Source organism: Mya arenaria, chromosome 16 (assembly GCF_026914265.1).
Source record: "Mya arenaria isolate MELC-2E11 chromosome 16, ASM2691426v1".
NCBI classification, from domain to species: domain Eukaryota; kingdom Metazoa; phylum Mollusca; class Bivalvia; order Myida; family Myidae; genus Mya; species Mya arenaria.
The window spans coordinates 33,119,639-33,143,873 of NC_069137.1; the positions used below are offsets into that span (position 1 = coordinate 33,119,639).

Consider the following 24,235-nt stretch of genomic DNA (forward strand, 5'->3'; position numbering starts at 1 on the left):
ATTTGATTAGCATCCGGTCATATCAGAACATATCAGAACAGCCCCTATGAGTGACTCGACACTAAGACCTCCCGCTCAGAAGGCTGAAGCCCTAACCACTAGGCTACGGCGGAAGTATTTGTAACTGTGAACCCCTAATATCTATGTATGCGGAAGCCCTAACAACTAGGCCACGTAGGCTGTATTTGTAACTGTGGAGCCTCTCATACCTGTTTGTCGCGGCATCCCATTTCGTATCTTGTGCTTCCAATCGTTGTTATGTAGGCATCAATGTAGCAGCTCTTGAAAGAAAAAGAAAGAACATTTTTATGATCACGATATGACATTTTTCGTTAACGGCACATACCTTCTGATGTTAGAAATAAAAGCACATTATATTGTTAATAATGTTAATATAACTATACAATATGTCATGTTTTCAAATAATTCATGCAGCAATATAAGCGCACATGCTTTTGTTTTGAAATCATTAAAGATATACAGAATCAGCTTAGTAATTCTATTTGTAACGTTATTATTCAAATCCACTTATTTCGTCATGTTAAATATGAAATTAATCAAAAGGAAAATATGCACAGGCGTTTTTTTCACATACGAACAGGTCTATCAATATTGTAACTTTCAAAGCTAAACAATGTAATGGCATGATGCTAATGTTATGTTATTTTATGTTATGTTTGTTATGTTAGAACAAATTCAGTTTCTCCATTTTTAATTTTTTATACAGTTATTATAATATCATTATGACATTTGATAGAGATTATCAAATATGAAAATGAAAAGGGAGAGAAAAATGTATCGTATTTCACAGTTGTTCTATCATAATATGATACATACTGTCACTGTGATATTTGTGAACCAGCAAGTTATGAAATATTATACGGTTTAAAGCTGCACTCTCACAGATATACTTTTCTTACAAATTTTTATTTTTTGTCTTGGAAAGAGCAATTTTTCCGTAAATATCTGCAAACCAATGATAAGATTGCTGACAAAAAATCAGATCGTAGAATATTATAGTTCCGTTCGAAAATTAATGTTTTATGGCTTAAACCGTTATTACCGGTTTAATGCAAATGCATAAAACGTCACTGTTTGAACTTAAATATAAAAATCTGCGATCTATCTTTTTGTCAGCAGTCTTATTTGACTAGTTTCCATGGATTTTTTGCAAAAATTGGATCGTCCCAAGACAAAAAATAAAAAAAGTTGTCAAAACGTTCAATCTGTGAAAGTGCAGCTTTAACATGAAGCTACCCATGCTTTCATTATGAGGTGCTCAATGCTGATAGTTTCAGTAAATTAATCAGTTGATAATTCAAAATATCAAGTAGTAAATGTATGCATATATGTACAGTCACGTTAGGAATGAATACAACTCGTATCAAAACCACAATGCTGTAAATATGCAATACTATATACAGTTGTGGACAAGTGAGCCATTGTATATGGTCTGATATTCACTACGTAGCAGGAAGTCACATTGACCAATGATAATATAAGGAAAACAACAACAACAACAACAACAATAATAATAATAATAATAATAATAATAATAATGATAATAATAATAATAATAATAATAAGAGGAAACAAACACCACGATCCACTCCGGAAAAAAACAACATTTTATCTTTTTATAGAATAACATGTTATACTAAGATCAGGATTATTAGAAAACCCCAGTGAATGATATTCAATTATTTTTTTTGTTTCGTCGATGGTTGCCTGGACCAAATAGAGGCAATCTTTTTATAGGTCACATAATATTATGTAGTTCTACTTTGTTCTACTTTGTACATGTGCATTGTTAATCTATAACATACCATGTGCAATATGTTGTGATATACTAGTATACGAATCCTACCTCGTGTGAACCACATATAGTAACCCTGGTACACGTGTGTGGCGAAACAGCGTCTGTGCATTCCAAGCATACATTTGCACCTACAAGTAGATGTGTAACAAGTAATAAACACCGTAATTTTGGTGCAGTAATATGGATATGTAAAACACACATGTGGCGCCTGCAGGTGACAATGCAACAATCATGTATAGTGTGTTGCATATATGAGTATATGTAACAGACACAGAGTTGTACCTGCATGCGGATATGTAACACATACAGTGTTGTAAATTCTGGTAAAGATTAGAGTGTCATGGCTCCATGTGGTTATGTAACACACACAGTTTTGTGCCAGCAGGTGAGGAAGTATCCCACACAGTGTGGTGCCTAGGTATGGATATTCAAAACACTCAATGTGACACCATCGTAGAGATGTAACGACCATGTGCAGTGTGATGCATACATGTAGAAACGTAAGAAACACTGCGATTTCCCCTCCATATTGATATGTAAAACACAAAGTGAATTAAAACTGGTGAAGATAAGGGTGTCGTTTTTATATGTGGATACGTTATGAACATCATGTTGTGCCACCAGTTGAAGATAATCAGAGAGTGTCGTGTTTACATGTTGATACCGGTAACTAAGAGTTGTGCAAACAGGTGAAGATGAATATTACACAGCGTGGCGCCTGCAGTTGAAGATGTATTCCATACAGTGTGGTGCCTACAGTTGAAGATGTATCCCACACAGTGTGTTGCGTGCAGTTGAAGATGTATCCCGCACTGTGTGGTGCGTGCAGTTGATGATGTATCCCACACTGTGTGGTACGTGCAGTTGAATATGTATCCCACACTGTGTGGTGCCTGCATTTGAAGATGTATCCCACACGGTGTGGTGCGTGTAGTTGAAAATGTATTCCACACAGTGTGGTGCCTGCATTTGAAGATGTATCCCAGACTGTGTGGTGCGTGCAGTTGAAGATGTATCCCACACAGTGTGGTGCCTGCAGTTGAAGATGTATCCCACACAGTGTGGTGCCTGCAGTTGAAGATGTATCCCACACTGTGTGCAGTTGAAGATGTATCCCACACAGTGTGGTGCCTGCAGTTGAAGATGTATCCCACACTGTGTGCAGTTGAAGATGTATCCCACACAGTGAGCTGCCAGCAGTTGAAGATGTATCCCGCACTTTGTGCAGTTGAAGATGTGTCCCACACTGTGTGCAGTTGAAGATGTATCCCACTCAGTGAGCTGCCTGCAGTTGAAGATGTATCCCACACTGTGTGCAGTTGAAGATGTATCCCACACTGTGTGCAGTTGAAGATGTATCCCGCACTATGTGCAGTTGAAGATGTATCCCACTCAGTGAGCTGCCTGCAGTTGAAGATGTATCCCACACTGTGTGCAGTTGAAGATGTATCCCACACTGTGTGCAGTTGAAGATGTATCCCACACAGTGAGCTGCCAGCAGTTGAAGATGTATCCCGCACTTTGTGCAGTTGAAGATGTATCCGTGCAGTTGAAGATGAATCCCACACTGTGTGCAGTTGAAGATGTATCCCACACTGTGTGGTGCGTGCAGTTGATGATGTATCCCACACTGTGTGGTGCGTGCAGTTGAATATGTATCCCACACTGTGTGGTGCCTGTATTTGAAGATGTATCCCACACGGTGTGGTGCGTGTAGTTGAAAATGTATTCCACACAGTGCGGTGCCTGCATTTGAAGATGTATCCCAGACTGTGTGGTGCGTGCAGTTGAAGATGTATTCCACACAGTGTGGTGCCTGCAGTTGAAGATGTATCCCACACAGTGAGCTGCCAGCAGTTGAAGATGTATCCCACACTTTGTGCATTTGATGATGCATCCCACTCAGTGACCTGCCTGCAGTTGAAGATGTATCCCACACAGTGAGCTGCTAGCAGTTGAAGATGTATCCCGCACTTTGTGCATTTGACGATGCATCCCACACAGTGAGCTGCCAGCAGTTGAAGATGTATCCCACACTGTGTGCAGTTGAAGATGCATCCCACTCAGTGACCTGCCTGCAGTTGAAGATGTATCCCACACAGTGTGGTGCCTGCTGTTGAAGATGTATCCCACACTGTGTGCAGTTGAAGATGCATCCCACTCAGTGACCTGCCTGCAGTTGAAGATGTATCCCACACAGTGTGGTGCCTGCAGTTGAAGATGTATCCCACACTTTGTGCAGTTGAAGATGTATCCCACTTAGTGAGCTGCCTGCAGTTGAAGATGTATCCCACACTGTGTGGTGCCTGCATTTGAAGATGTATCCCACACAGTGTGGTGCCTGCAGTTGAAGATGTATCCCACACTGTGTGCAGTTGAAGATGTATCCCACACAATGTGGTGCCTGCAGTTGAAGATGTATCCCACTAAGTGAGCTGCCTGCAGTTGAAGATGTATCCCACACTGTGTGCAGTTGAAGATGTATCCCACACAGTGTGGTGCCTGCAGTTAAAGATGTATCCCACACAGTGTGGTGCCTGCAGTTGAAGATGTATCCCACTTAGTGAGCTGCCTGCAGTTGAAGATGTATCCCACTTAGTGAGCTGCCTGCAGTTGAAGATGTATCCCGCACTTTTTGCAGTTGAAGATGTATCCCACACAGTGTGGTGCCTGCAGTTAAAGATGTATCCCACACAGTGTGGTGCCTGCAGTTGAAGATGTATCCCACTTAGTGAGCTGCCTGCAGTTGAAGATGTATCCCACACAGTGTGGTGCCTGCAGTTGAAGATGTATCCCACACAGTGTGGTGCCTGCAGTTGATGATGTATCCCACACAGTGTGGTGCCTGCAGTTGAACATGTATCCCACACAGAGTGGTGCCTGCAGTTGAACATGTATTCCACACAGTGTGGTGCCTGCAGTTGAACATGTATCCCACACAGTGTGGTGGGTGCAGGTTAATAGGCTTCGTAAATAGTGAGTTGCTTGCAGATGAATATATTTCCCACGAAGTTTGGTGCCTGTGTATGAAGATGTGTCCCATACAGTGTGGTGCGTACATGTGAAGATGTATCAAACACACCGTGGTGCGTGCATTTGAAATTGATCCCAAATATTGTGGTGCGTGCATGTATATATGTATCCCACACAGTGTGTAGCCTGCAGTTGAATATGTATTCCACACATTGTGGTATGTGCAGGTGAATTTGTATCCAACACCGTTTAGTGCTTTCAGGTGAAGATATATCCCACACCGTGCGGTGCTTGCCGGTGAAGATGTATCCCACACATTGATGTTCATGCAGGTGGAGTTGTATCCATCACATTTAAGTGCCTGCATGTGGAGATGTATACCGCGCAGTGTGGTGCATGCACGTGATGATGCATCCCACACATTGTGGTGCGTGTAGGTTTAAATGTATCCCATACAGTTGTGCGGCTGCATGCTGTATTGGTACAAAGAAAGTGTAGTGCCTACGTGGTTCCGGTGAATATATAACAAGGCGTCACAGATGAAGATGTAATTAAGACATTCATACTCGTGGATATGTTTCAAACATAGTGTGGCGCTTGAAGTAAAAATGGAACAAACTCTGTTGGGAGCATGCAGATGGAGATGTAACAACAGTGTGGTGCTTATATGTGGATATTTATCACACATAGTCAGGTGCATGCAGGTGGATCTTCAAAATCTGACCCTGATCACTGATATACAAATTCATTGGTTGAAAACATTGGTTGTAATCTAAAGAAGTAAAGAATACCTGTCTGTGATGAATGTAGTTGATATGTTCCATTACTTTGCGCAATTGTGGCTGTGGTTGTCGATGGTGGCACGTTACTTTGCGCAATGGGGGCTGTGGTTGTCGATGGTGGCACGTTACTTTGCGCAGTGGATGTTGTGGTTGTCGATGGTTGTTGAGTTACATGCGATATTTGGTGATGATTTAAACCTTAAAATAAAAAGGGGTTATGTGAAGTTTTGTGGAATTTGTTATGTCTCCATGGTCCATCCAAGTCATTTTAGCAGCGAAATCATTTAAAGCAAAATCAAGTATGCGAAACAGTGGCTCCAGCTCTTTTAGGATTTGTACAAGAAAAGGAGTCAAAGACATTTCCGAACTAGAAACAAAGTGCGGGTATAATGATAAAAAGTAAGTATGACTCATTATTTTACCTAATATTACTATTATGAGGGCTTTTACACGGTCTACGGTTATTTTATAAAAATCTTGTTTATGGAGTAGTATGATCGATTCTCCCTTTAAACACATGAATGTTTACGAACGGAACTAGAAAAAAATCTAAATTTTAAGCTGAATTTCAATAATGAAGCATACAATAAAGATACAGTATTAAGATACCAGTATTATCGAGTAGCTTTCTTTTGTCATGAATAAACAAGACCGCCTGTTCACCGGAACAAGCATGTTTATACTTCTTTACTTGGTTGAGCTTGGGCCGAAAGCAAGGGAGCTTGACACACCGGGGGAAGACACTATATAATAAAGCACTTAACTCGGCATATTTAGAATTCTTAAATTTCTGTATTTATAAAATAATTAAGATATTGTTGTATTCTTAACAATATCCATTTATGTGTGCTTATTTAATTGCAATTCGGCTGACAATGGGCACAGCAATGTCAGTGAGGCTAAATAATATCTTCAAAACATCTATAAAGTTATATGGATACTGTTTCTTTATCAGATTTTAACTCCAATCAGAGTCCAAAATAAATTTAATGTGGGTCAAAGAAGAATGATGAAAGAGTCGAATAACTGGTTAACTATGTGCTTAATTCCACTAACTTTGAAATAAACCTTTTCCTGTGTACAGGCCCCACTGATAAAACAAATGTTCAAAAATGAGATGTAATACAGCTATACTGGTTCTGAACAATGTAAAGTAACTTTTAAATAAGTAAATCATTTTTACAAAATTACTACGTTCGGCTTCAAATATAATGTTGACCCGTTATTTAGAAATATTAAGGATGGAAGGGAGTTAGTGAGTGAGTTGGAGAGGGAAGGACTGCCATGGTCCTGTATCTGCCAGTGACATCTGCGAGTATGACATTGAGAATAATAAGTGTAAGCCTGTTTTGTTTTTTTAATAGATAAGGTTTGTTATTTTTATCTTTTATGTAATGATTTATTTAAGAAAATAAAGTATGTGACATAAATATATTTCGTTTGTCAGTGATATTCTTTCTTTTTGTACTTGCCAACCAGGACTTTTCCTTCTGGCTCAACGGACATTTAGTTTTATCAATTAAAATAAAACCAGGGTAACTAATTCAAGATAATTTATTCTTGTTCAAAACGAAAAGCAACTTTTGTTCACGATTAATATTATTGCATATTGTTGATTAGTATTGGTCCTTGGATTGCCCCCACCCCCAGTTTAAAAATAGGAACTACATTTTAACCGAATTTGTTGAATTTACAGTGTACTTTAATACCTTAGAATGAGGAATCAGGAGTTCAATTGATTGTTTCATTTTTTAAATTCCCTCAACCTTTATAGGATGAAGATGCTATCGTCAAGCTTTATCATTGTATCATAATATAACAACACGATCTAGCAGTATGCTTTATTATAACGGAAAAAAATACATAAACACCTTATAAATATCCATGCCGACATGAATTTAGAAATTAATGAATAAACGTGTATATATAACAGAACTAAACATATTTATATTGAGGACTAATACAGTTATTTAACTTGTTTTATAAGGTTATCTTTATCAATGAAGAATTAAGCAGTTGAAATGTGCCGATATTTCTTATCAAAAAGTGCATTATTAGTGTATTGTCCAAGCATTTACCCTTTGGCTCAAACTCACTGGCTTTTGGCTCCAGCTCTACCCAGAAAAAGGAGTATAAACTTGCTTATTTTAATTGACAGACGGTCTTATTCATTTTTCAACAAATTGAAGATACTCAATACTACTGGTCATATTTTAAATGTAAGCTCAATTAGAGTAGTTCCGCTGGAAAATTATCAACTTTATCTACTTTCGTTTGAAGACATGCATGTCGTTCGTACTTTTCCATAAACAGTATTGTCTTAAAAAAATCGTGTGAAGATAAAACATATTTATACGGCACTGCATCGAATAAGCCCCATAATCTTGATATTAGGTAAAATAACGTTTCATACTTACTTTTTATCATAACCTCCGCTCATTGTCTCTAGTTCGGAAATGATTTTTTCTATACAGCTCCAAAAAGAGCAGGAGCCCGCGTTTCGCATACGTTAATTGCGGACGACGAAAAAAAAACTTCTGAAAGCCAACGATCATGCAGGAAGCTTTCCTCCAGAGTTCCGTGTATAACACAACAAAACTACTTTAGAGAAAATCTTTAAACACGTTATTAATACGAAACAAATGTGGAGACTCTAGATACTAAATTTGACGTTAGTTTCACAGATGTAATATTTTGCTGTAGACTTGGGCAGGTGTCCAGTTCAAATAAAATTGATGTCACCATTACTTGTTTTGTTCTAAGGAACATACTTCATATCATTGTATACATGTATTAACATTTGAGCTGAAATAAATAAGGAAATAAAAAAGTATTTTACGATGGCAGTCGTGTCCATGGTACCCCGCCGCACACGTGCAATTGTAATATGGAGCGTGGTCGACCGGAACACACGTGCCTCCATTATTACATGGCAACTCATCACACTTGAATTCTAAACAAGAAATATATAGGTTATTTATGATAAAGGAAATGAACACATGTCTAATTTTATAAACGTTTTCTTTCTAAAACTGTTTGCCTTATCGTTTTATGTCATCTAACAGTAATGTTTCCTTGTAATAAAATGTCTTTCATTTACAAATTTTTCTTCATTTTGGCAATATATTCGAAGAGTGCATGTATTATTTTTTCGGCCACAAGTTCGCTTTACTCTCTCATCAGGTGTGTGATGTATGAATCATATGCATGTTACTGGTTGTAACAGGTATTAGTTTATAATATACATTATTTATTCATAGCGACATAGTGTGTCTTTTATATAATTACTGCCAAACATGTGGACTTGAAGTTAACCCTGATAAAAGTAAAGTCAATGTGTTTAGAAAAAAAAGGAAATGTTACTGAGAAACGGCTATATGAAGATAAACCTTTAGAAGTTGTAAATGATTTTAATTACTTAAGTACTGTATTCCATTACATTGGAAGTTTCGTTCTAAATCAAAGCACTTTAGCCGGTAAAGGACTAAAGGCATCAAATGCTTTATTAGTGAATGTCAAACCTTTTATACTTAAGCCAACTACTATTTGTCAATTATTCGATTCTTTTGTTGTTTCAATATTAAATTATGGATGTGAGATATGGGCTTTTAGTAAAAATTAAGGAAATAGAACATATATAATTGGAATTCTGTAAAACAATTTAACGTGGTGAAACCTTCACTTGTGCAGCAGCTGTGTATGGCGAGCTAGGTACCCCTTGTATATTAATAGATATGTTAGAATTATCAAGTTTTGGTGTAAAATATTATAAAGTAATAATATGATTGTGCAGCGTTTATATGAAAGTATGCTGGTTGATATTGCAAGAGGTAAAAGTAATTGGGCATCAAATGTAAATACTATATTAGATAATGCAGGTTTTACGGATATTTGGTATAACCCAAATGGCATGAATGTCAAATATTTCCATGTATTATATAAACACAGATTGATAGACCAGTTCAAACAAACATGGTTTAACTCTGTATATATTAGCCCTGTTTTATATATGTAAAGATAGTTAAAACATATATTTAAATGTTCAGTATATTTGGTCAATGTACCGAAAACATACCGCATTGCTTTTACAATAAATAAGGTTATCTTCACAGCCTTTACGTATTGAAACTGGCCGATATGGCAATGATAAAATAAATCATGAGCAACGATATTGTTTAATATGTGGTGCTGGTGATTTTAAGATGAGTATTATTTTGTCTGTATTTGTAAAATATATATATATGAAAATATTCGGAAAAATATAAGTGTTGTCAAATTCATTGAACTTTTACAAACAGTTAATACTAATGTTCTCCTACGGTTGTGTAAATTTATTCATTAAACATTTGTTATACGTTCTAATATTGTTAACATTGTAGTGCAATAATATACATAGATTTAAATTATTTTTGTTGGATGAATAACGTAGCAGTCCAACCTCTTTTGATATTGTTATTTATGCATGCATATGTTTATTAATTTTCTCTTTTATTTATATACGTAATATGCAATTAATTGATCAAAAATTTCCCGTTATATATAATGTAAATTAAACTTATCATGTTTATCATTTAACAAGAAACAATATGTTTACGTTACTAAATAAATATGTTTTGAATCTTGAATTGTTCAATTATTGACAGGAAAGGTGTATTTTCAGTTTACGATCAACACGAACTGACTTTTGACCCACTGACCTCAAATGCAAAGGGGTTCATTTGCTGGCCATGACCAACATGTGTACAAAGTTTGTGGTCCTAGGGTCATAGCGCTCTTCAGATATTGATTGGAAACAAATTTTCAGCTTAAAGACACAACCAACTTGAACCTTGTTCCACTGACCTCAAAATTAACATGGTTCAATGGTTCATCTGCTGGTCATGACCAATCTTACTACAAAGTTTGAGGTCCCTGAGCCTAAGCGTCCTAAGGAATTGAATTTAAAAAGATTTTTAACTGAAGGTCAACACGACCTTGACCTTTGACCCACTGACCTCAAAATCAATAGAGTTCATATCATAATTATGACCTACCTACCTAGTATGCTTATGATATATGGGCCTAAATGTAAGTGTTCTTCATATCTTGATCGGAAACCGAATTTTAGCTGAAGGTAATCTTAAGGTCACTACGACATTGACCTTTGAGCAATTGACCCTCAAAATCAAAATGTTTTACTGCTTGTCATGACCAACATGCCTACACAATATAAGAATCCAGGGCCTAAGCGTTCTTCAGATATTGTTGCTTGTTTAGCAAAACAAAAATACCATAATCATGATCTTGAAACACGCTTAAACTATGATACAAATACGGAGATAAGTTGCTAAACATACTTCTTATCAGTTTATAGATGTATACATGTGAGCAGAAATAAATAAGTAACTACTAAAAAAGCTTATTACTATCGCAGGTGTGTCGATAGTACCCCGCCGCACACGTGCAATTGTAATGTGGAGATTGGTCGATCGGAACACACGTGCCTCCATTATTACATGGCAACTCATCACACTTGTATTCTAAAGAAGAACATATATAGGTTATTTATGTAAGACAACATTTTCAAAATGATAAATGTTTTCTTTTTAAAATTGTCTGCCTTAGCTTTCTAATTCATGCAACAGCTTTGATTCTTTGAAATAAAACGACTTCATTTACAAAATAATCGTCAATATGGCAGCTTAATTGAAGAGTAAATGCATTCTTTTTTTCAAATTTACCTTTACCTATTCAATCCTAAATTGTGTTGAACATGGGAAAAGCAAAACAAATAACTCAAAATAATATTTCATTTCGAACACTGTACGGATTGAAAGCGTAAACACTTCTAAAAATCGTATGAATTCTACACGGCCTATTATTGATATGGCTTTCTCGGTCCAATGCTATGGAGCGTGATGGGTATGGAGCTTCGCGCAATTCCGATAAACGACCAGACTAAGCCTTACGCACACAGAAACCCTTAAAATGCAATGTATGGTAACATATACTACTGTCGTGAAAATGCAAAGTATGGATGACTTATTACTGCCCTAAAATAACCTAATAACGTTCGCGAGTTGGTTTGTGTAACCACTTATTTTTCGCATTTATTATCTAGCTATCTTATAGCCTGTGGGAATGTAGGAAAGTCTAAGTTGTCAACATGTTAACTGATTGTGTGTGTTTTCAAAGTGTAGGTGTTACAAATAAATACAAATTTAACAAAAACAGGGCACTAAGATACTTTCACGTTAAGACCCCAGACTCGAGACTTCTATCCGGGAACTTCTACGTCTAGGCTCATGTAAGTTTCCATGGTGGTCACCAAACCGGACGAGTCGGTTTCTTATGTATACTCTGGTTTCTCCTTCTGCTTAATATTGTACTCTTACCAGATTAATATCATCAGTTGATAAATTTTGATATATTCATTGTAAATAAATAACATTAAAATCAACTTACGGTGACACTGATGACCTAGATAACCCGCATTGCAATTACACCTGTAAAAAGGGTCTTTAATCGACACGTGACAAACCCCATGAGCACCGCACGGATTACTTGCGCAAGGCGACACTGAAATGAGGTAAATACGAAACAATCAAGTATTGTAAAGAAATTCCTCTGAAGCGTTTACAAAGAAAGGGAGCCTGTTATATATAACTTTTACAACAAGAATTTGTGCAGTGCCTAATTTGTACCAGGTGGTTCTTACTTTGTAATGTTTGTATATGAAACTAATTGGGTGGTTGACCTCCGGCAAGCCTTTTCCTGTTTGAATAAAAACACAGCGCATATTACTTCAGTTTACCATATTGGAGAGTATTTTCTTTGTTTTCGTTATGCGTTATTCTCAAATTAGAATGGTAACTTAGTACATATGGAAAACAAAGCTTACTCTGGCATTGAGGTCCCGTAAATCCTGATGTGCAATTACAACTGTAAAATGGGAACGTTTGGGAAGGTTGACAGCTCCCACCATGGTGACACGGGTCACTCGAGCAGTGACTGCCTAGAGTGAATTATCATGGGTTTCACATAAATAAACTGTAGAAGATCATTTCAATTTATTTTTAGCAATAATTACTTTCAAAGGACAATGTATTAAAATTTTCTGTACGACAAAATTTGAGTTAATTTTGCATGAACCGGTTCGACCTATCGTGATCCCTGTAGACATAGTTTCGCCAGAAAGACCTTAGTCATGCATATCTAAAACACGATTTGAAATTCTGAATAATTTTCTTGATTAATGCAAAAATGAATAGAACCAAAATCATTATTAAAGCCACAAAATATAAAGTTTTGAAGATTGAAAATGTAATTATGATGGTTGAGTCTTTTTTCGTGCGTTAAAGCAGTATGAACGCTTAACCTAGATTTTGCAAATTTTCCAAGAAGCGCTAGCGGTTTTCATTGATTTGCAAAGGAATAAGTCCTGAAGCGTAGAAGAAAATCAATTCTATCTATTTAATTTAGAGAAAATTGGACTTATCTGTCATCTTTATTCACTCATAATATAAACTGCACGTCAACTTCACCAATTTGGAGTATTTGTTTCGCTTTATATCATTGCCAAAACGGAGTGGTATAAAAACAAAGCTTACTCTGGCATTGAGGTCCCGAATACCCCGATGTGCAATTACAACTGTAAAATGGGCTCGTTTGGAAAGGTTGACAGCTCCCACCATGGTGACACGGGTCACTCGAGCAGTGACTGCCTAGAGTGAATTATCGTGGGTTACACGTAATTATACTGTAGGAGATAATTTCAATTAACTTTTAGCAATGAATACTCTCAAAGGACAATATATTTAAATTCGCACTTGTTTTTCTGTACGATAAAATTCGCGTTCATTTTGCATAAACCCATTGACCTTTTGCGACCTCTGTAGGCGGAGTTTCGCAAGAAAGATCTTGGTCATGCATATGTAAAACATGATTTGAAATTCTGAGTAATTTTCTTGATAAATGCAAAAATGAATAGAATCATAATCATTATTAAAGCCACAAAAAATAAAGTTTTGAAGAGTGAAAATGTAATTACAATGGTTGAGTCTTCTTTTCGTGCGTAAAAGCAGTATGAACGCTTAACCTAAATTTTGCAAATTTTCAAAGAAACGCTAGCGGTCTTCATGGATTTGCAAAATCGCCGCCGAGCGTTTGAATGCAAGAACGCACGAACAATAGGAATAAATCCTGAAGCGTAAAAGAAAATCAATTCTATCTATTTAATTTAGAGAAAATTGGACATATCTGTCATCCTTATTCAGTCATTATATAAACTGCACGTCAACTTCACCAATTTGGAGCATCTTTTTCGCTTTATATTATTGCCAAAACGGAGTGGTATAAAAACAAAGCTTACTCTGGCATTGAGGTCCCGAATATCCCGATGTGCAATTACAACTGTAAAATGGGCTCGTTTGGGTCGGTTGACAGTTCCCACCATGGTGACACGGGTCACTAGAGCAGTACGTGCCTATAGTGAATTATCGTGGGTTTCACATTATTAAACTGTAGAAGATTTATTAAATTTTATGCAATAATTACTCTCAAAGGACATTATTAAATTCGCACTTGATTTTCTGTAAGATAAATTTTGCGTTCATTTTGCATGAACCGGTCCGACCTATCGTGACCTCTGTAGACATAGTTTCGCCAGAAAGGCCTTAGTCATGCATATTTAAAACATTATTTGAAATAATTCTGAATAATTTTCTTGATAAATGCAAAAAACGAATAGAACCATAATCATTATTACAGCCACAAAAAAGTTTTGAAGAAGGAAAAATGTAACTATAATGAATGAGTCTTTTTTTCGTGCGTTAATGCAGTATGAATGCGCAACTGCGATTTTGCAAATAATAATAATAAATCCTTGTTTTGTTTTTTTGGTATATGTGTGAACAAAATAATATATAAACCACATCAAGCTGCATGGGATTGACCATTGACCATTGACCGGGAGTGTGGTCTTGTGTTGTGGGGGACACAGGAGTGTCCGGACAAAACACATTCGTCGGGCTTGGTTACTGACCACCAAACAAACTTACACACACCCAGGCCAGAACACGAACCCGTCACGCCTTGACAACCTTTTTTGTGGTTCCTATATATATTTTTAATAATATCAACCAGAAAGGGTCAAGTAAAATATGTTGTCAGTAAAAAAATATGCAACTTCTTATATATATTTGGATGGTTGCATAATCTTAAGTTAATTTATTGAGCAGAAATAGACCCGGACATTAATAATCGGGCTCTGTTTAAAAACAAGTCCATTCTAGTATTAAAGGACCTCGCTCATGTTTTGGGATCAACACTTTTTTTTCCAAGTAATGCATCGGAACCTACATATATTATAATTATCTGTACTTTTTGAAGAAAAAAAAAATACAATTAAAGAATACCAAAAAAATATTTTTGTTGTAGTTTGGAGCGAAACAACGCCAGTACCGTCAAGCAAAATTAAAAGAAAAGATTGACGCCTGTGCCACTCGGCCACGATGACTTATACAAAAGCGTATGTATATTTAAATCTTTATCGAATGCATTGGAATCATGATAATATACATTGATCAGTCGCGCTACAATAATTTACTGAATTGCGTTAATAACGGTTTTCAAAATTGTTGTCTTCAAAGATAATATTTGAGCACATATCATCATCTGTTGAAGGGTTCCATATGGTAGCATATTTCTGCCGTAAGATAACCTGATAGCGTGCGAGGTTGTTTCGTGCTAACCACTTACTTATCTAGCTACATGTATCTAGTTAATATTTGTGTTACCTATTTGGTAAGATAAATATCATGACACTAAAACAGGTTTGAATGTGCCCATAACTGCCAACTAATACCTTTTTTTAGTTGTATAACACTAACAGGTAAACTAGTTATGATTTGCGAATTCCACGTAATAAGAAACACACTAACAGGTTAACGTTATCAGATTCGTGTTACCACTAGGCTATAAATGCATTCCAGATTCAGACGCTAACAGGTTAACTAGTTATTGTTTGCGAATTCCACTAAATGAGTAACATACTAACTGGTTAACGTAATAAGATTCGTGTTACCACTTAGCAATAAATGCATTCCAGAATCAGACGCTAACAGGTTAACTAGTTATTGTTTGCGAATTCCACTTAATGAGTAACATACTAACTGGTTAACGCAATAAGATTCGTGTTACCACTTAGTTATAAATGCATTCCAGATTCAGGCGCTAACAGGTTAACTAGTTATGGTTTGCGAATTCCACTTAATGAGTAACATACTAAATGGTTAACGCAATACGATTCGTGAACTCGCTGAACAAAATTGTGTATTGTATCACGACTCGTGACAGATCATCACTCTCAATCTTTAAAGGCGCACAGTATAGATTGTTGAAATGCATGTTCATATGATTTTAATGATCAAACCAAACAAAACCATATGATATGTACACAGATATTTTTTATATATTTTCTCTGTTCACTAAGCCCCCTATCCTAAACAATACTGATGCTCTTGTCTGGGCCGAAAAGATGGATAGGTCAGTGACGCCTTAAAATAAACGTACCTCCCCAATCAGATCAGCTAACAGAAGTTAAATTCGGATTAAAATCCAAAACGTTTTTTACCGGCAAGCATGTTACATGTTTGGTTTGTTCAAACGAAACAGCGACCTAAACATTCCTTGCTTAAATCATATTGAGACGATCTTGAGACGTTCCCTACATGTGCAATTCCAAGTCTTATAAGCATTCATGCAACGACGGGGGGTAGAAACAACTGCACCTTACACAAAAATCAATTGCAACAGACATGATCGAGAAAGATGTATCTAAATAACTTAAATTTTAGAAAAAGGTATGAGTAAAATTTTTAGCTATTAACATGCTACACAATTTTTAGAACAAATATATTTTTGTGTATTTTCGAAAAAAGCCGTAGTTTTTCTGAACTTATTTGAAGACGTTATTTTAGGCCAAATAAGTGTCTAAATTTACATTTTACTGACCGTTGCAAGGCGGTACGTTCCAATCCTTGATTATCACCACCTATTTTTATATATATTATTATATATGTACTGTGTTGTTTGCGTAGTTTTGTACTGTTGTTCCATGTTTCTGGTTGGTGATTGTTTTTTTGTGTTCTATGTCCTTGGCGTTGACCCTGTGCCATAACACGGAGTTTATGTTTAAACTTTCGACTACTGAGCTTGTTTCTGTAGTTTCTTTCATATTAATATTGTATATAAGAAACACAAGTTCTTGATAAAAAGGCATAATAATATACTTAGTTTGAAAGTGGAATATATGGAAAGTTTTACAAATTACTTTGCATCTTATCTAATTTTGTTTTATTTTGAAAAAGTTACCATCGATACGGTTCTCCTGATGAAGTGTTCAGAAAACTTATGGCATTTTTCTTAAATCTACAGAAGCAAATGTGTACTAAACATAGTGCAGCAAGTTATACTACAGTACATTATGGTTCAACAGTATGTCATTCGGAACACTTCGGCCATTATCTGTCGAAAACAAATTCGCAATGTGGACGGTTTACATTGTCAGACATCTTAACATTTAATAATGCTGCAAGTAGATCCCGTAAAAAATTCAATCTAGCAGTTTAATTTATTACTTTACACTTGGGATTTTTAATTATTCATGCAATAATACACTTTATTGGAAATCAATTTAAACTTAGTAATACAAAATACAAGCTTAAACACTATAATAAATTACTTTACTTTTATTGTTTTACTAACAACTGTACCAAATGTACCGGCATTTATGCGATGATGTTTTCGATCGAAAATTACCGAGGTGTTCCTAATGTTTAACCAACGCGGCTAGCGGATTTAGGTGGTGGATGTGGAAAGCATGCGCCGACAGCTTGCACATGGAATACCGGCCTTAGAATTTTATTGGAAAAACCCCATGTAGGGAAATAAAACATGCACATTTACTATAAAGAGATAATACCTGCACAGAAACGCAGGTTACATACCTGTTAAAATACTGTATTTGACCTAAAAAACGTACCTTCACATAGATTGCCTATGTTCCATTGTTTGCATTCGCACGTGAAATATGGCGCAGTTGCCGTCACGTGACACGTTGCTCCGTTCTGGCATGGATCACTTAAGCACGCATTACGATCTACAAAACAGAAAGGCAAGTATTGTTAAGAAAATGAGCATATCACTATACTATATAACCACACAATGAAAATGTTTAAATAATACTATTAACTATAACTTCCACATTACCATAACTATTGCCACTGCTCCTTTCTTTGTTCCATTTCTACAACGAATGCTGAACGTAGCGATACATCGTCATTACTGTATTACATTGTGATATTTACATTCGTACTTGATTTTCTAAACTTGTGTTCATTTTGCATTTACCAGTCGACCTTTCGTGACCTTTGTAGGCGGATTTTTGCAAGAAAGCAATGTTCTGATTTGGCGCTGGTGAACCACCGTGCGTAGAGATCTTACAACCGTCTACTTTTTGCTAAATATAGCTCGGCCAATGTACACAAACAACTGATAAAATGACATTGTAAATGTGTCAAGTTTTAAAAAAAAATGACACGTATAATGTCGAAATGCATTTTGTCATCATAAGAATGATATAATGGTATCCTTCATATTAAAGAAGAATATTTTACAATATCATAACTTATTATAAAACAACAATTCGAGAAGACTTGCACATCATTAAACTACAATTTGATGGAAAACATAAAACGACAACAAAAGAATAGTATTATGATGCTATTTTTACCTGTTAAACTGAACGTAATCCATCAAATCATCGTGACGACATTTATTATGCCCACTCACATTGGTCATGCATATATGTAAAATAGGACTTAAAATAAATCGATATTTTTCGTAATAAAAACAAGAATATTACAAAGGAAATCATTATTACCACCATATGTATTACAGTAACAACTAGCGCGGTTCATGGATATGCACAATCGCGGCCGAGCGAGAATGAACGGACGAAAAATAAGAATCAATTCTTAATTACACGCATTGAAATTCGATCATACAATGCTATGTTTTAATCAACTTGCAGTATAATTATTATTATTATTATTATTATTATTATTATTATTATTACTATACAAACATTTGGTCAGCGCATAAAATAAAAAAATAAACCACTAAGCTCCTGTCTCCTTATTTTGAAAGCCAGACTCAATTTCTAATTTAGTCTTACCTTGACAATGTTCTCCTGTGTACCCCTCCGGGCAAACACATTTGTAGAAGGGATGGTGTGCTGACGCGTGACAGTGTTTTCCATGAGGACAGGGACTACTGTTGCAATGCGTAACTGGTCAGAAGTAAAATATATTCATATTCGCAATATAATACACGGAGTTCTTCAGTACGCTGCAAGGCAATCACACCTAGAGAAGGCATCCTTGGCTGACACGTGGCATTGTTCGATACTAAGACAGGGATAACATTTGCAATGCGTAACTGGTGAGAAAACAAATACATTCATATGAGTAATATTACACACCGAGTTTCTCTGTACTCTGTTTATTTCCAGGTTACCAGTTTTGTATGGTATATATGTTTGTAATTCATGTCAGAAAATAGCTCGTTCAGCTATTATCTCTTGTTCGCATACACCCAACTTTAAATAAAGATATTTGTATCTTGTACGCAGTCGGGCAATTGACGGACACTCTCGCTGGATTCTACGCCCATGCATAGGTCCGTGACGTCATAGAAAGTACATTAAAATTGAGAGATCAGCTAAGATCCCAAAGTCGAAATAAAATCCGAAATGTCATTTTTCATTCCTTAAGTGCCACGTTTAGTTAGTTCTAACGAGCCAACGACCCCAAAACGCGTTTTTTCGCGCAAAAAATCCACTCTTTTTACTATATTTTGACGATACCTACATGTTAAGCAACATACATATACAAGTATTCTGCAACAACCCTGCCAATTTTTGAACCATTGATTGTTTCCATTTATGGCCAACATTTTTACGCACCAGACATTGTAAATTTCTTTCGAGGCATTCAGAAAAGTATACATGCGCCAGGTCACATGCAAAGCCATGTGACGATATATTGTTTATTGATTAACACTGTGATGATTACAATAACCAGCATTTGGCTAAATATTCATCTGATTTTTTTTTTATCTAGTTTCGGTCATTTCCTCATATGTTAATGTCTAGATTTAAAAAGCCGTAGGTCGGTATGTCACGTACACGCTGTCAGCTTCCGCCTTTTAAAATAGAAACCACGTGCCAACTATCCGTTGAAAAGAACATTATTTTTTTCCATAATCGCTTTGTCTTCTTTAACACTAACTGATGCAAATGGTTATTATGCAATTTTAAATAGTTTTAATTGTGGAAAAATGTTTCGAATTGATCAAAAATAGACTTACTGAAAACCTCTGTATGTATATTTTGCTTTAAAGGGACACCAGATGTTTCAAAAACCGGCATGTACAGTATGTCCTCAAAACAAGCCTATAAATGTAAACGCGAGCAGGCCGGAAGCCGATGATACGTCACTTTACATTGTTGAAATAAGCGATGTCGTATGCGATGAGATATATCAGTAAGTAATATTCAAAGCGTTGTACACAACGAAGTCAATTTTATGTAAGTTTATATAAGTTTTTGACAATTTCATTTTTTTTCCTTTCGCAATTGTATTATTTGTTGTCTAGCCCCTTTAAGAAATTCTATTACATTATTTGTTGATAAAATATAAATGCTGCCACTATATCTATACATGTTTCAAGCTAGACACTGTCCGCTAATGTGTCCGTGCTCGCTAAAATCGGTCACTGCGCAGACACATAGATTGAAACCAACAGCATGAAAGTGGTTTAACGAACGCGGAAGGCAGATGCGGGTAGCGGATGCGGATGACGTGCGCGGACAACTTGCACAGGGAATACCGGCCTTAGAATTATATTTGATCAAACTGAGTTATGTAAATCAAACATGTTTCCTTTACATTATGCAGGGAATACCTGTACACACACAATGGGGGGCTACATACTACTGTTAATAGTGTCGTCTGACCTATAATACGTACTTTCACAAAAACTGCCTCTAAATGCTGGCCTACATTCGCAAGTGAAGTAAGGAGCAGCTGCCTTCACGTGACACGTTGCCCCGTGCTGGCATGGGCTACTCGAGCACGCATCATGATCTATATAACAGAACGGCAAGTAGTGTTTAATAAGAGCATGATCATATCACTACATATGCAAAAAAATGTTACTACTACTTATATATTACCGTAACTATTGCTAATGTAAGTTTCTTGCAACCACTACAACAAATACTCAACTGGTTTTCTGGGGTATCAGACAAACTGAATACAAATACTGACCTTTACACTCCAGTCCGGAAGATCCGCTTGGGCATGCGCAGTGATAGAAAGGTGATTGGTCAATGGGTGTACAGGTCCCGTTATTTGAACATCTGTTGTCGTCAGAGCACCAATGATTTTCTAAAATTATAAAATTAGTAGCAGTTGATATGTATACCTCTGCGAAATATCTGATATACTTATACAGCCAGCTTGTCAACTAATTGAGCAATTGGCGATAATGTAAAAAATCCATGTCTTGTGCATTAAACTGGTATTGTTTGAAAGGGAATTGCTTACTTATAACTAATACGTGAAATAAGTTATGTCACCGTTATACACAGGCTATGGAATGGACGGCGGTACCCATCACTCCCATACTACAGTGGCGCCTCAATGGACCAAAATAATTCAAAGCCGGGTTACGCTATGTCTACATATTTCGGCTGCGTATTTTCTCCTCCACCATGGAGAACCTCGGCCATTTTCCTTGGCGACTATCTCGGGTAAAGTGGACGGTTTACAAGGTCAGAATCATTTTCATTTAACTACGCTGCAAGTAGATCTCCGAGTAATTTCAATTTAGCAGGTAAGCCTAGCTAAGGACTTTACTCGTAGGAATCTTAATGATTTAAGCAGTAATACACTTCACTGGGAATTGTTTTGAACTAACTGAAATCAAAACGCTTAAATGCTTCAATTATTAATTATTATTAATATTTTTGATTTTACAAACTTCTTTGCGTTTGCATCGGCATACATCCGTGGCTCGTCGTATAGGGGAGATGGCCGAGGTGTTCCGATTGCCATTTCACCTTATCGTAACTTTGCATCAAACCCGTAATGATATTGAAATTGAACACAAAAGTAATACCCAGGTTTTGGGTTTAGTATGTATCATGCATTTCCGTCCCGGAACCTGGTTAACTAACCCGAGGGCACGCGCGTAAGCCGCTAACGAGGCTTGCCGAGTTACCGGCCATTCAGCGTGCCCGAGAGTTAACCAGGTTCTTCAATCCAGATCGGGAAAAAACATGATTGATATTTTTTCTTGCATACCTAAAATATAAATTTGTGTAAAAATTGACGTAAAAAGCGCATTTTTGTACATTTCACCAAGGAGCGCGTGCGACGTTGTTTACTGATGTCATAAAGCGTCATTGTTGACGTCAAATAGCTCATATAAAGTCGCGTTTATGATGATTATTTAATTTCGGGTGACTCGAAGATTATTCAAAATTAGCCGAGCGAGATCCCATCGACGTAAAACGTAACAACTCGGCAATCACCGGTAAGCTCTGTTGATTATTCGAATATAGCCGAGCGCGATCCCAGTGACGTAATTCGTAACATCTCGGTGATCTCAGATAACCTTTGAAAAGTATACGAAAACAGCTGAGCGTGATCCATTTATATCTCACCGTCACAGTCGGACCCTTTGAAGTGGTCCATGCACTTGCAAGTGTAGTACGGATGATCTGCAGTCACATGGCAAAACGAGTGAACGTTATGTCTGCATGGTAAATCGTCACACGCGGAACCTTTAACAGAGAGATTGGACCTGATGGCTCAACTAAATGCCGAAATAATAAGGACTTCAACATGTCGAAAATGCACAGACTAACAAGTGAAGAAGCAGATGCATTAACAACAATCATTCAATATCTCGGGTTATTTTATGTTAAAAAGAAAATGCGTACGTACTTTCACAGTGTGTGCCCGAGTACGCATGTCTGCAGTGACATGTGTAGCTGTCTTGGTGTCGATTGCATGTACCGTGGTTTTGACACGGATTAGGTTCACATGGTGTTACTATAAATAGATGTTACTCGTTACTTTACTTACCCAAGGCTACGGTGCTCAATAAATGGCCCTTTTCAATATGGACATTTGACAAAACGATGGTTACAATATACAATATGCATTATTAAACAAAACAAAGGGAACTATCTGCTAAACATAGGCATTGGTTGAACAGGATACAACTGTACTTAGGCATTGCCATAACTGTGTATAAACTATAAATATACATTGACCCAGTCGTTATGTTATACAAATGTGAATTGACATGGCCTTAGAGTAACTATAAATAAGCACTGCCTAGACCACGTGTTACTTTGAATATGTAGCGACGAAGTGCGGTTAAACTATGAAAGGCACTGTATATACCACTTGTTACTCTGCATAGCGTTAGAGGGAGCGTGGTTAAACTATGAAAGGCACTGTATATACCACTTGTTACTCTGCATAGCGTTAGAGGGAGCGTGGTTAAACTATGAAAGGCACTGTATATACCACTTGTTACTCTGCATAGCGTTAGAGGGAGCGTGGTTAAACTATGAAAGGCACTGTATATACCACTTGTTACTCTGCATAGCGTTAGAGGGAGCGTGGTTAAACTATGAAAGGCACTGTATATACCACTTGGTGCTCTGCATAGCGTTAGAGGGAGCGTGGTTAAACTATGAAAGGCACTGTATATACCACTTGGTGCTCTGCATAGCGTTAGAGGGAGCGCGGTTAAGCTATGAAAGGCACTGCATATACCACTTGGTGCTCTGCATAGCGTTAGAGGGAGCGCGGTTAAGCTATGAAAGGCACTGTATATACCACTTGGTGCTCTGCATAGCGTTAGAGGGAGCGTGGTTAAACTATGAAAGGCACTGTATATACCACTTGTTACTCTGCATAGCGTTAGAGGGAGCGTGGTTAAACTATGAAAGGCACTGTATATACCACTTGTTACTCTGCATAGCGTTAGAGGGAGCGTGGTTAAACTATGAAAGGCACTGTATATACCACTTGGTGCTCTGCATAGCGTTAGAGGGAGCGTGGTTAAGCTATGAAAGGCATTGCATATACCACTTGGTGCTCTGCATAGCGTTAGAGGGAGCGTGGTTAAGCTATGAAAGGCATTGCATATACCACTTGGTGCTCTGCATAGCGTTAGAGGGAGCGCGGTTAAGCTATGAAAGGCACTGTATATACCACTTGGTGCTCTGCATAGCGTTAGAGGGAGCGTGGTTAAACTATGAAAGGCACTGTATATACCACTTGGTGCTCTGCATAGCGTTAGAGGGAGCGTGGTTAAACTATGAAAGGCACTGCATATACCACTTGGTGCTCTGCATAGCGTTAGAGGGAGCGCGGTTAAGCTATGAAAGGCACTGTATATACCACTTGGTGCTCTGCATAGCGTTAGAGGGAGCGTGGTTAAGCTATGAAAGGCACTGTATATACCACTTTTTGCTCTGCATAGCGTTAGAGGGAGCGTGGTTAAACTATGAAAGGCACTGTATATACCACTTGGT

General features: G+C 37.0%; 1 protein-coding gene across 1 annotated transcript in view; it reads right to left on the reverse strand.

Moving 5' to 3' along the window:
- The window catches only part of LOC128221566 (serine-rich adhesin for platelets-like), a 62,054-nt gene that overhangs the window by 5,919 nt on the left and 31,900 nt on the right, over positions 1 to 24,235 (reverse strand). Inside the window, exons 5-15 of the mRNA XM_052930171.1 lie at positions 22,629 to 22,736; positions 22,346 to 22,465; positions 20,946 to 21,065; positions 20,646 to 20,762; positions 18,791 to 18,904; positions 17,597 to 17,713; positions 10,980 to 11,093; positions 8,414 to 8,527; positions 5,584 to 5,772; positions 1,868 to 1,947; positions 210 to 281 (exon numbers count right to left, since the gene is read on the reverse strand). Of these exons, the coding sequence (XP_052786131.1) occupies positions 210 to 281; positions 1,868 to 1,947; positions 5,584 to 5,772; positions 8,414 to 8,527; positions 10,980 to 11,093; positions 17,597 to 17,713; positions 18,791 to 18,904; positions 20,646 to 20,762; positions 20,946 to 21,065; positions 22,346 to 22,465; positions 22,629 to 22,736 (1,265 nt within the window). The remainder of the gene's footprint in view (positions 1 to 209; positions 282 to 1,867; positions 1,948 to 5,583; positions 5,773 to 8,413; positions 8,528 to 10,979; positions 11,094 to 17,596; positions 17,714 to 18,790; positions 18,905 to 20,645; positions 20,763 to 20,945; positions 21,066 to 22,345; positions 22,466 to 22,628; positions 22,737 to 24,235) is intronic.